This window comes from Pistacia vera, unplaced genomic scaffold, assembly GCF_008641045.1.
Source record: "Pistacia vera cultivar Batoury unplaced genomic scaffold, PisVer_v2 Contig1030, whole genome shotgun sequence".
NCBI lineage: Eukaryota > Viridiplantae > Streptophyta > Magnoliopsida > Sapindales > Anacardiaceae > Pistacia > Pistacia vera.
Window position 1 is genome coordinate 27235 of NW_022195062.1, and position 11742 is coordinate 38976.

General features: G+C 35.5%; 1 protein-coding gene across 3 annotated transcripts; it reads left to right on the forward strand.

Annotated features, from left to right (window-relative positions):
• Nucleotides 1–593: 593 nt before the first annotated feature.
• On the forward strand, nt 594–11362 carry LOC116123974 (DExH-box ATP-dependent RNA helicase DExH5, mitochondrial). Of its 3 annotated transcripts, none has more exons than XM_031409706.1 (19): nt 594–986; nt 1834–1988; nt 2079–2166; nt 2402–2647; nt 4057–4152; nt 4271–4459; nt 4636–4795; nt 4878–5008; nt 6503–6670; nt 6763–7035; nt 7214–7408; nt 7795–7998; nt 8160–8229; nt 8310–8458; nt 8792–9097; nt 9459–9518; nt 9643–9795; nt 9900–10010; nt 10207–11362. In XM_031409706.1, exons 1-19 carry the CDS (start codon nt 657–659, stop codon nt 10666–10668), a joined length of 3546 nt encoding a protein of 1181 aa, XP_031265566.1. In that variant the 5' UTR covers nt 594–656; the 3' UTR covers nt 10669–11362. The 3 variants fall into 3 exon arrangements, with proteins under 3 accessions (XP_031265566.1, XP_031265559.1, XP_031265551.1); XM_031409699.1 differs by lacking the exon at nt 2402–2647 and adding an exon at nt 3233–3478; XM_031409691.1 differs by lacking the exons at nt 594–986; nt 1834–1988; nt 2079–2166; nt 2402–2647 and adding an exon at nt 3163–3478.
• Nucleotides 11363–11742: the final 380 nt, after the last annotated feature.

The window sequence follows — 11742 nt, forward strand, 5'->3', positions numbered from 1 at the left end:
AATATATTATAATTTATTAAAGTTTTTTATATGGTGTAGTTTATATATAATAAGTATAATTGTATATTTATTTAATTAGGTTATTGTAAAAATTTAACTTTTTCCATTTTAAATTTTTTTATATGTCAAATTACAATAAACCCTCTATTCTTCACAGATATTTATTTTAGCCTAGGTTCCAAAACAAGGTACCTGCTACAAGTTCCAAGCAGATTTCAAGTCGAGTACTCATTGCAGGTTCTTTTTTTAGGTTTCGATTCTGGTTCCAATTCCTTCACATATAGGAATTAGAATCAGAATCGCACAGTATCGGTTCTAAAAAAATGGAACTGAAATCTACCTGCATAATATTGATTCTGGATAGATTTTAATTCTGATTACAATTCTACTCACAGATTCCGATTGTATCTACTACCCGTGCTCATCCTTATTAAAAATGTCACATAGAATTGTACTTATCATGAACTTCGAATGCTAAATTTGGAATATAAATTATACGCGCGTGAACACACGCGATCCATTCGAACACCTACCCACTTACACATACTCAAACTCAAAAACTCAAAACTCAAAACTCAAAACTTTACGTTTCCCGAATCCAAATCGCCCGGCGAAATCCTCCTAAACGACACCGTACTCTTTCCCCGCGACCTCGCATGCCCCTCGTCTCTCCGCTCTCCCAAGTCCCTCCCAAACTCGTCATGAAGGATCGGCCTCCCCGCTCCTACGGCGCCGTTTACGTTCCCCCTCACCACCGTCTCCGCTCCGTCATCGCCAGTCGCGCCTCAATTCCTTCGCTTCCTCACTCTCCAACACTAAAAAACCAGCAACAACAAAATAATAATAATAATAATAATAATAATAGTCACCATGATAAAAATAACAATGATAATAATAGGAGTTTGAAGTATAATTCAGTTTCAGCGTACAGTGACGGAGTGTCGAAGGAAGGCTCTGATCGGGAGCTTGACACGTGGCTACTACCGGTGAGTGTGACTGTTTGTTGTTGATTCATTTTGTGTTGTGTTTCCTGGAAAATTCGACTGTCATTGGTGGTATGAATTAAGAGAATTTGCAGACCATTTTATCTTTACACAGAGATGGTAACTAGCTACATTTATTCTACGAGTTTGTTGGAGAAATAAAATTAATAATGAATAAAGAAAAAAAGAGAGGATGATGTTAACTGGTTTTGAGTTCAATTCTAAATGGTTTTTTCTTTTTTTTGTATTGTTGTGATGATGAATGGAACTTCAAAAGTTCTGTAACATTACATTAGACAGAATAATGTAGTTTTTAATTCGGGTAACATTGCCTTAGACATTTTTACTATTAATTCTTGGAGTGTTGTAGTTAGAAAATTTACTTTAATGACTTCGTTTGTGCAAATTGTTCTTTAACTTCAATCTATTTGTTGTTCGCATTAACATTTCTTGCATTTGTAACACAATTACTACCCTGAAACTAAGCCTAGTTTATCTCAATTATAGGTGTGGTACTAACAGTGTTATAGTACATTCACTCAATAATGTAGTTTAACTTTTCAAATAATCACTTTTAGATAATTTTTTCCGAATAATTTACTGTGAAGTAAAGCGATAAGCATTTGCTGTGTAACTTGGCGAGTATCTTTTTTCATATTTATGTTCCTTTTTTATGTAATTCTGAGTTGCAAAGCATTTTTTTTATTCTGGTAAATTTTGTTCAATCTAGCAGCACTCGTTAGTTTTTTTCTTTCTGTAACTAGTGGTGGCTTGTATGTATGTTCAGATTTACATGTTTGATATTTACAAATATTCATGGTTATTTTCTGTTCTTTTGCTATGTTTCTAGGGTGCTTCCCCCTCTAATAATATGGAGGAGTGGAGAAGGAAGTTAACTGCGTTTTTACGTGACAAGTCAAAGCAAGAGTTGATCTCAAGGGAGAAAAAGGATAGATGTGATTTTGAGCAACTATCAGCTCTGGCTACTAGCATGGGTTTGTATAGGTATTTTTTGCTTTATTGCAGTAGATCCTCTGATTAGTGTGCAAACTTTTGCATTGATATGGGATTTTGATTTTGTATTACTTGTGACAGCCATCTATATGCAAAAGTTGTTGTCTTTAGTAAGGTCCCACTCCCAAACTACAGATTTGATTTGGATGATAGGCGGCCACAGAGGGAGGTATCTTCCTGGAGTTTCTTTTCATCGAATCCCTACTTTTTCTCTTTAAATATAGTTTTTATTCACACTCAACAATGAAGTTATGAATTTATCTTGAAAAGATAAGTTCTTTTATTTTACCCCCTTTTGCTCACCTTTTTTTTTGATCAACCTTATGAAATAATTTGAATGCCCAAGTGTTAGTGCTTTTAGATATATGCTGTAATGCATTGTTGAAGCTTTTAAGCATTGACAGGTGACCTTATCTCCTGGTTTGCTAAGAGGAATTGATTACTATCTCGGTGAATACCTCTCTCAAAAGTACAGGAGTAAGGGAAGCTTTGTGGATTTATCCATCTCGAGGTCCAGCAGTAGTAGTAGTCTTGCTACTGAAGAAGGTCTTTTTGAACAACCAGATCCACCAGTATCCAGTAAGTCTGTCATGGATCAAATTTTGCGGCGACGAAGTTTACAACTGCGTGATCAGCAGCAAGCTTGGCAGGTTCATCTTGCCCATACAATTTTCTGGAACAGTTCCCAGTTTCCACTGTTCTCCAATTGCATTTATTATTATTATTATTATTATTATCATTATTGCATCATTTATTCAATTTTTATTTTCTCAATTCAGAAGTAAGCATGATGTGGGTGGTTACTTTGCATGAAGTATTGCTTACAACATATGTCAGACTGCTGCTGTTTAATGTTTTGCTTTTGTCTTTTTTGTTTCAATTTTTCTAAGGTTTTTGGTGATCTTGGTTTAATTGTTNATATGCAAAAGTTGTTGTCTTTAGTAAGGTCCCACTCCCAAACTACAGATTTGATTTGGATGATAGGCGGCCACAGAGGGAGGTATCTTCCTGGAGTTTCTTTTCATCGAATCCCTACTTTTTCTCTTTAAATATAGTTTTTATTCACACTCAACAATGAAGTTATGAATTTATCTTGAAAAGATAAGTTCTTTTATTTTACCCCCTTTTGCTCACCTTTTTTTTTGATCAACCTTATGAAATAATTTGAATGCCCAAGTGTTAGTGCTTTTACATATATGCTGTAATGCACTGTTGAAGCTTTTAAGCATTGACAGGTGACCTTATCTCCTGGTTTGCTAAGAGGAATTGATTACTATCTCGGCGAATACCTCTCTCAAAAGTACAGGAGTAAGGCAAGCTTTGTGGATTTATCCATCTCGAGGTCCAGCAGTAGTAGTAGTCTTGCTACTGAAGAAGGTCTTTTTGAACAACCAGATCCACCAGTATCCAGTAAGTCTGTCATGGATAAAATTTTGCGGCGACGAAGTTTACAACTGCGTGATCAGCAGCAAGCTTGGCAGGTTCATCTTGCCCATACAATTTTCTGGAACAGTTCCCAGTTTCCACTGTTCTCCAATTGCATTTATTATTATTATTATTATTATTATTATTATTGCATCATTTATTCAATTTTTATTTTCTCAATTCAGAAGTAAGCATGATGTGGGTGGTTACTTTGCATGAAGTATTGCTTACAACATATGTCAGACTGCTGCTGTTTAATGTTTTGCTTTTGTCTTTTTTGTTTCAATTTTTCTAAGGTTTTTGGTGATCTTGGTTTAATTGTTGCAGGAGGATGATGTACTTTATGTAGAAAAATTTATGCTAGTTTCACTTTCTTTGGTTTTGGTAGGGATCACCACAAGCATGTTCTATTAAGGATAGATGGGGATTCAATGTTGGATTTTGATTTGGTTGTGAATCTTACAAATTTTTTATTAGTATTGTATGCTATTTTGCTGTGATACTAAAATAATGATTCTGTTAAGAATCACAAGCTTTTTATTTATTTATTTTTAGTTTCTAAAACATACTTATGATCAGGGTGTCAAATTGAATTGTTGTGACCTGGATTATCTTATTTTTTAACGTGTTGTAGGAATCTCCAGATGGTAGAAAAATGCTTGAATTCCGCAGAAGTCTTCCTGCTTATAAGGAGAAGGACAACCTATTGACAGCCATTTCACAAAATCAGGTGCGTCAGAATTTTCTTATTGTTGCTTCATGCTAACATTCTTTGGAGTGTTTCTATTTAAGATGAGGAAGTTTTGTTTCTTCTCATTACTTTTTCATGATTTTTGAAAATTTTACAGGTCATAATTATATCAGGTCAAACTGGCTGTGGCAAGACCACACAAATTCCTCAATTCATATTAGAGTCTGAAATAGAATCTGTTCAGGGTGCTGTTTGTAGTGTTATATGTACACAACCAAGAAGAATATCTGCGATTTCTGTTTCTGAGAGAGTTGCTTGGGAGAGGGGGGAGAAACTGGGTGAATCTGTAAGTCCCTTTTGAAGTACTATCACCTGATACTCAACTAAAGTATTAACAAATCAACTGATATTTAACCAAATTAATAACAATTCACCTAATAGTTGACCAAGTTATTGTCTTTGTTAATAATAAATATTTCCAAAATATTAGAAGTAATTTTTTTCTGTTTCTGTTTGGCAAAGGTTGGGTATAAAGTTCGGCTGGAGGGCATGAAAGGGAAGGATACCCATCTTCTCTTCTGCACCACAGGCATCTTGTTGAGAAGATTACTGGTTGATAAAAATTTGAAAGGTGTAACTCATGTTATTGTTGATGAGATTCATGAGCGTGGAATGAATGAGGGTAAAGTGTCAACTAATTTGAGGTTTATATTGTTGGGTTTAACGGATTGTAATTTCTCACAGCGATACACATTTGATGCCAGATTTTCTGCTTATTGTCCTTAAAGATATCTTGCCTCGTCGGCCAGAATTGAAGCTGATTCTGATGAGTGCAACCCTAGATGCAGAGCTTTTTTCATCCTACTTTGGTGGAGCTATGATAATTCACATTCCGGTAAAGTTAAATGCCTGTGAGCAGCTGATGTTACATCTGTGAATATGTTCCATTGAGTGCTATATATATATATATATATATATATAATTTTAACTTGGATAGTTGAAGTAAAAAACTTAAATATTGATCCTTTCATAATTTTAATCTTAGTGGTTAGAGATTTGATTGTCAAATTAAATGTTACTTTTTGACTTTTAATTTTAAACTTTTAATTTTGATGAATGAATGGATGAATAATATAGGGATTGAAGTCAAAATTTTAGGTTAAAAGATCCCCATCCCAATATATCACAGTCTACCTGAATGGGTAGTTAGTGATCTACATATCCATAGGTAAGATCCCTGGTGGCTATAAAAGGAGTTTAACAGACATTCAGTAATTCGGTCTCTTTTGAGGATATCCTCTGTTGGTGGAATCTCTGATACTCTTCCTTTACTAGAACTTTGTTTAACAAGAGAAGATGACAATCATAGTTAATTTCATACTTATCAAACTTGCCTGGCAAAGCCTGATTGAGTTCCTTTTTGAAGTTTTGGAACAATTTTATAGGGTTATTGTTTATAACATTATTACATGTTCAGCAGATATTATGTGTCTGAAGTATTGTTTTCTATTGTGTAAATGGGGTATCATTGATAAAATTATCCCAAAGTCAGTGTAGCCTACTAGTTTACTAGGATAATCCTTGTATTATCCGGTTTAGGTCAAGATAGAGTAACTCTATAGTTCATTGTTCAGCTTTCTGGACAACCAGAACTCTGAGTTATATGGGTAGGCTGTTTGTCCCATCCTGCCCAATGAGAAATGCAGTCTGACTGAGGCCTGTTCACCGAGCTGGCTACCTTGTGTGTGATGGTGTTATATGGGTAGGCTGTTTGTCCCATCCTGCCCAATGAGAAATGCAGTCTGACTGAGGCCTGTTCACCGAGCTGGCTACCTTGTGTGTGATGGGCTGGATTTGATCGCTATGTGTGTCACCTACATTTTTTGCTCAGAAGAGAGATTCAAATGAGTTTGCAAAATAAACCTTTTATTTTTGTTTTTCTATTTTGGCCATGAGGAGAGGATGAATAGGGTATTGCAGATGATAACTGGTTTCTCTTAAAACTAATATAAATTAAGCTTTCAGAATAGTCTGAAGTGTTCCTTGAAGTGAGAGGTCAAAAAATGAAGAGAGAAAAGGGTTCTTTTTTCAGTTGTGGTTTACTAGCTCTACTCGATCAATTATCTTAAGTTCATCAGGATAGGTCTTGGATTAGGTTCTTACAATAATAGGGGAAAGCTTTTTCATCCAAGATATCTTTTAACCTTTTTTTATCTGTCAACTCTTTTTTTGTGTGTGATGCATTACTTTTCTTATCGTTTAATTCTATTGTTTTCTACCAAAAAAAAAAAAAAGAAAAAAAAAAAGATTTTTAGTTCAATGTTATTGTGGAATATGTTTCAGATTGCAAAATCTGGTGTGCTGATTTCTGGTTTTTGGTCTAATTCAGGGTTTCACATACCCAGTTAGAACTCATTTTCTGGAAAATATTTTGGAAATGACGGGTTACAGATTGACCCCATTTAATCAAATTGATGATTATGGTCAAGAAAAAACGTGGAAAATGAGCAAACAAGCACCAAGAAAGAGGAAGAGCCAAATTGCCTCTGCTGTTGAGGTATGCAAAGATTATATTGCTACTATTGACACTTTAATGCTTTGTAAATTCCTCATTTGATTCTTCTTTCCTGTTCGGAATCATGCAATCAGGATGCACTTAGAGCGGCCAATTTCAAGGAGTATAGCTGCCAGACTCAGGAGTCATTGTCATGTTGGAATCCTGATTGTATTGGTTTTAATCTCATTGAATACCTCTTATCCCATATTTGTGAGCAAGAAAGACCTGGTGCTGTTCTAGTTTTTATGACTGGGTGGGATGACATAAATTCTCTTAAGGATAAACTACAAGCTCATCCTATATTAGGTGATTCAAGCCGAGTTTTGTTACTTACCTGCCATGGTTCCATGGCTAGTTCAGAGCAGGTGAACTTGTTATTCAATTCATTTTCATTATATAATTGGGCTGTGGAGTTGTATAGTACTCAGTTCTGCATTTGAATATGTAGTGTATGTGAAAATTGCATAGACAATTTCAATTGATATTTTACTTGGCTTTGTCCACCCAAACCCCATTTTTAAGAAAGGACTGAAATGTTAACAGAGTTTAATATTTGACGAGCCTGAAGGTGGAGTGAGGAAAATAGTGCTTGCCACTAACATAGCTGAGACAAGTATCACCATTAATGATGTTGTTTTTGTCATTGACTGCGGGAAGGCAAAGGAGACATCATACGATGCACTGAATAACACTTCTTGTCTGCTTCCTTCTTGGATTTCCAAGGTTTCTGCTCAACAAGTAAGGTCCTTATTATTTCAAAAGTTAGATCTTTTTCATCTTGCAATGTAATTCATTCACATTTGCTTTAGGCATTTATGATCTGTTTGTATCTAGTTGTCTACTTTCTTTTCTATTGAGTTGTTCTCCCTCAGGCTTATGAGGTCAGGTACCTTTGTTGTTTTAAAAAAAATCTTTTTCCTATACTGCATCAGTTCATCTCTGTGATAATATATGTGCATTTTCTGTTTGATGAAGACTGTTATTATTTTTAAGTAATACCAAGCGCTAACAATTAGCATCTTTTTTGAAATTTTTTCTATGATTTGACCTATACACTAGTTGATTTTTAATCAGTTCCATTTATTTAATAGATGTTTCTTTTGTATGATTTATATATTATCTAGAGAAGAGGAAGGGCTGGCCGTGTTCAACCTGGAGAATGTTACCATCTTTATCCTAGGTGTATATATGATGCTTTTGCAGAATATCAGCTACCGGAAATTTTAAGGACGCCTTTGCAATCTCTGTGCCTGCAAATTAAAAGTTTAAATCTTGGGAGTATTTCTGAGTTCCTATCCAGGGCTCTGCAGTCACCTGAGTTACTAGCTGTAAGGGTTGATAGTTTTTTTCCATCTTCATATTGTTACATGAATGTTACTTTTTCTCAGATATATTTAGTGCTTCTGTTTATTGCTCTCTTTTTAGTTTTAATTGTGAAATCTTTTGCATGTCTATCTCATTACTTTGTTTAATTGAAATTTGCCTGTAGGTCCAAAATGCTATTGAGTATCTAAAAATCATTGGGGCCTTGGACCAGAATGAAGACTTGACTGCCTTAGGTAAGGGAAAATGATCTTGGACTGGTGCTGCTATGTTTCTAGAGTATTTTGTGTCATAAATCTTAAGTGTCACATGACAGGTCGATATTTGACTGTGCTTCCAATGGAGCCTAAACTTGGAAAGATGCTCATATTAGGTGCTATCTTTAAATGTCTGGAACCAGTTTTAACAATTGTTGCTGGCCTTAGTGTCAGAGATCCTTTCTTAGCACCAGTGGACAAAAGGGATGTAAGTGATCTCATCTCATACGTTTAGATAAAGGTTACGTGCTGTATGTTTGGGTCAGGATTGGGGAGAGAGATTTTGGCACTGTTTGATAGAGAATTTAAGTACAATTCTTTATTTTTGAAAATTAAGGATACAAGAAATATTATGAAAATTCATTCGGTTGAAAATTTATTCAAAATAGTTTTTCGGTACAATCCTAAATATTAATTTAAAATCAGAAAACTCAAAAAATTTAATATCTGGTTTCATTTCTTGCTTATATGGATCTAAAATTTTATGCTTATAATACTTAAGTAATTACTGCAGTCAGTGAATCTGTTCTTCTCTTTGTAGCTTGCTGAGGCTGCAAAATCTCAGTTTTCCCATGATCATAGTGACCACCTTGCACTTGTTCGGGCCTATGAGGGATGGAAAGCTGCTGAAAGAGACCTTGCTGGATATGACTACTGTTGGAAAAACTTTCTCTCATTTCAATCAATGAAAGCTATAGATTCTCTTCGAGATGAGTTTTTCTCTTTGCTCAAGGATACTGGTCTCGCTGATTGCAACACAACCATGTGCAATGCATGGAGCTATGATGATCATCTCATCCGAGCAGTTATTTGTTATGGTCTTTATCCTGGAATTTGCTCTGTTGTGGTGAGTCATTTCTTTTTCATGTCTGCCAAGGTTTCATCCTCTCTCTCTTTTTTTTTTTTTTTTTTTTTTTTTTTTGTGGAATCTACTTATTCTCTAATCTTTTTGGTGTTTAATGTCCTTTTTTCATCTCATGGAGTCATTTTGTTTTATGCTTAAAAGAGCCTGCACATACTAATTCAATAGGAAGTTGACTTTTAATAGCTAGAATAGAAAGAGGATAGGAACTAAAGATAATTGTGACCATTGTTTCAATACTTCAAGCTTAATTAACTCTCTTTTTTCCCTTTCTTTTCACCTGACAAACAATATATGATTAGTTTACTTCTATAATGTATGAGTGCTAATGTAAATGCATATACAGAATAATGTGAAGTCCTTTTCACTGAAAACCATGGAAGATGGCCAGGTGCTTCTATACTCTGTAAGCGTCTCCGTCCGAACTTTTGTTGTGTTTTCCTACTAATATTAACTCCTGGATTAAATACATTGATATATTAGTCAGGGTTCTGTCTTGTTTTAATAGCTTGTTCATTTTATTTTCCTAGAATTCCATCAATGCTCGGGAATCTGAAATACCATACCCCTGGCTAGTTTTCAACGAGAAGATAAAAGTGAACTCTGTTTTTCTTAGGGATTCAACAGCTGTCTGTGATTCAGTGCTGCTTCTGTTTGGTGGTAGCATCTTTCAAGGAGATGCTGTAAGTATTTCTTTTCCGTCTAGTAACTTAATCTCGTTTCTATTTGTATCTTATATTGTTTATTTTCAGTAATTATTTTTTTGATTTATACGATTTCTTAACAGGATGGACAATTGAAAATGATGGGAGGATATTTGGAATTCTTCATGGAACCTGCTGTTTCTGATATATATCAATGTTTAAGGAGAGAACTTGATGAACTGATTCAAAAAAAGGTACGTGAATCCTTGAATGGACAGTTGATGAGCTGGTTGGATTCCACCACTTGCTAATAGTAGCGCCATTTTGATTGCTTTTTGGTTCACTTTCATTGATATGTGCCAATCACGGTTATGAAAATAAATTTGAAATAACTTTTCTGCTTGTCTTTGGGCCATACTTATTGCTTTAATTGACCCTGTTTATGGCCAGTTACTCAATCCCAGAATGGAAATGCACATGTATCATGACCTCCTATCTGCAGTTCGATTGCTTGTTTCAAATGATCATTGTGAGGGAAGGTTTGTATTTGGCCGCCAGGTGCTTATGTCGCCCAAGCCCTCACCTGTGGCAACACAGCCAACTTTGATTCCAAGGACAGAGAGTGGACCTGGGGGTGATAATTCTAAGAGTCAGCTCCAAACATTGCTCACTAGGGCAGGATATGCCGCCCCCACCTACAAAACGAGACAATTGAAGAACAACCAATTCCGATCTACAGTGGAATTTAATGGAATTCAAATTATAGGTCAGCCTTGCAACAATAAGAAGAGTGCAGAAAAAGAGGCCGCAGCCGAGGCACTGCAGTGGCTAATGGGAGGAACCCATACTGGCGTTGAATACATAAATCAAATGTCACTGTTGCTGAAGAAAAGCAAGAAGGATCACTACTGAATCAGCACCACCCTCGAGTCTGCCGTTGAGGGCTTTTCCAGAAAGCAATGGGCACAGCTGACTGTAACTACATTTGACTAAAAAACAGTGGATGCTTAATCTCACCTTCCAAAGAAGAAAAAAGTTTGACAGCATTTTCCACTGGAGGAGCTAAACTTATCTCGACAATATATCCTCATGTTAATGATCGATTTTGCTGAGGGGAGATTTTATGATTGACTTCGACTATGTTACTACCCGCATGTGGACATGGTCTTGAATCTCACAAGAAGTTAAAAGGTATTTGGATTAATCTAATTTTTCCTCCCATGTTTTTTCTTTTGGGGCGGATGATTGGCAGTAACTGGTGGTGTATACAGTGACAGCAGATGAATTAGGACTTGCTGTTGGCGTAAATACTACTCTGCACATGATTTTAGGAAGGTAGACGGAAATTTGACCTCATTTTGAACTCACATATAATCGTGGTTTACTACAACTTCAAAATCATCTGGAGGCTTGGAAGCCAAATACGTCGTAACTGATGGAATTGTGTGTTTAATGTCGAAAAACGATCACTTCTCATGAAGTGTGTGCTCGATTTGTTACATAGAATTCTTATCCATGTGAATGGTGCATATAATGGCTTACAGAGCGAGAGGATTCCCCTTGTAAATTAGAACTATTATATGCAGGATTTTTTACTCTTGCTGATTGGCAGGTAACACGCCACGGCGTGTTACTAGCATGACAAGCCAGCCATTGTTTTGATGCAGAATAAATAGAATTTCTGGTTGCTTAATGGATGTTACTTTTTAGCTTGACCATACTTGAAATGAAAAAAAGGAGTTGATTGTTCAATTAATGATGTCATGAGGTTAAGTTCAACACAAAGTTGTTTGGATCGAAACAAAATGATACATTTCGACTGTACATTTCACTGGATCGGGCTAAAGTCGGCCCAGTTTCTCTAGAAAGGTTCTCACATCATTAAGTTATTGGGCTTCATTTGGTCCAATTAAACTTTAGTTTAATCAAATTCTAAATACTAGACGTATAAATAAATTTTACAAAGATTTTTATATAAATCAACGC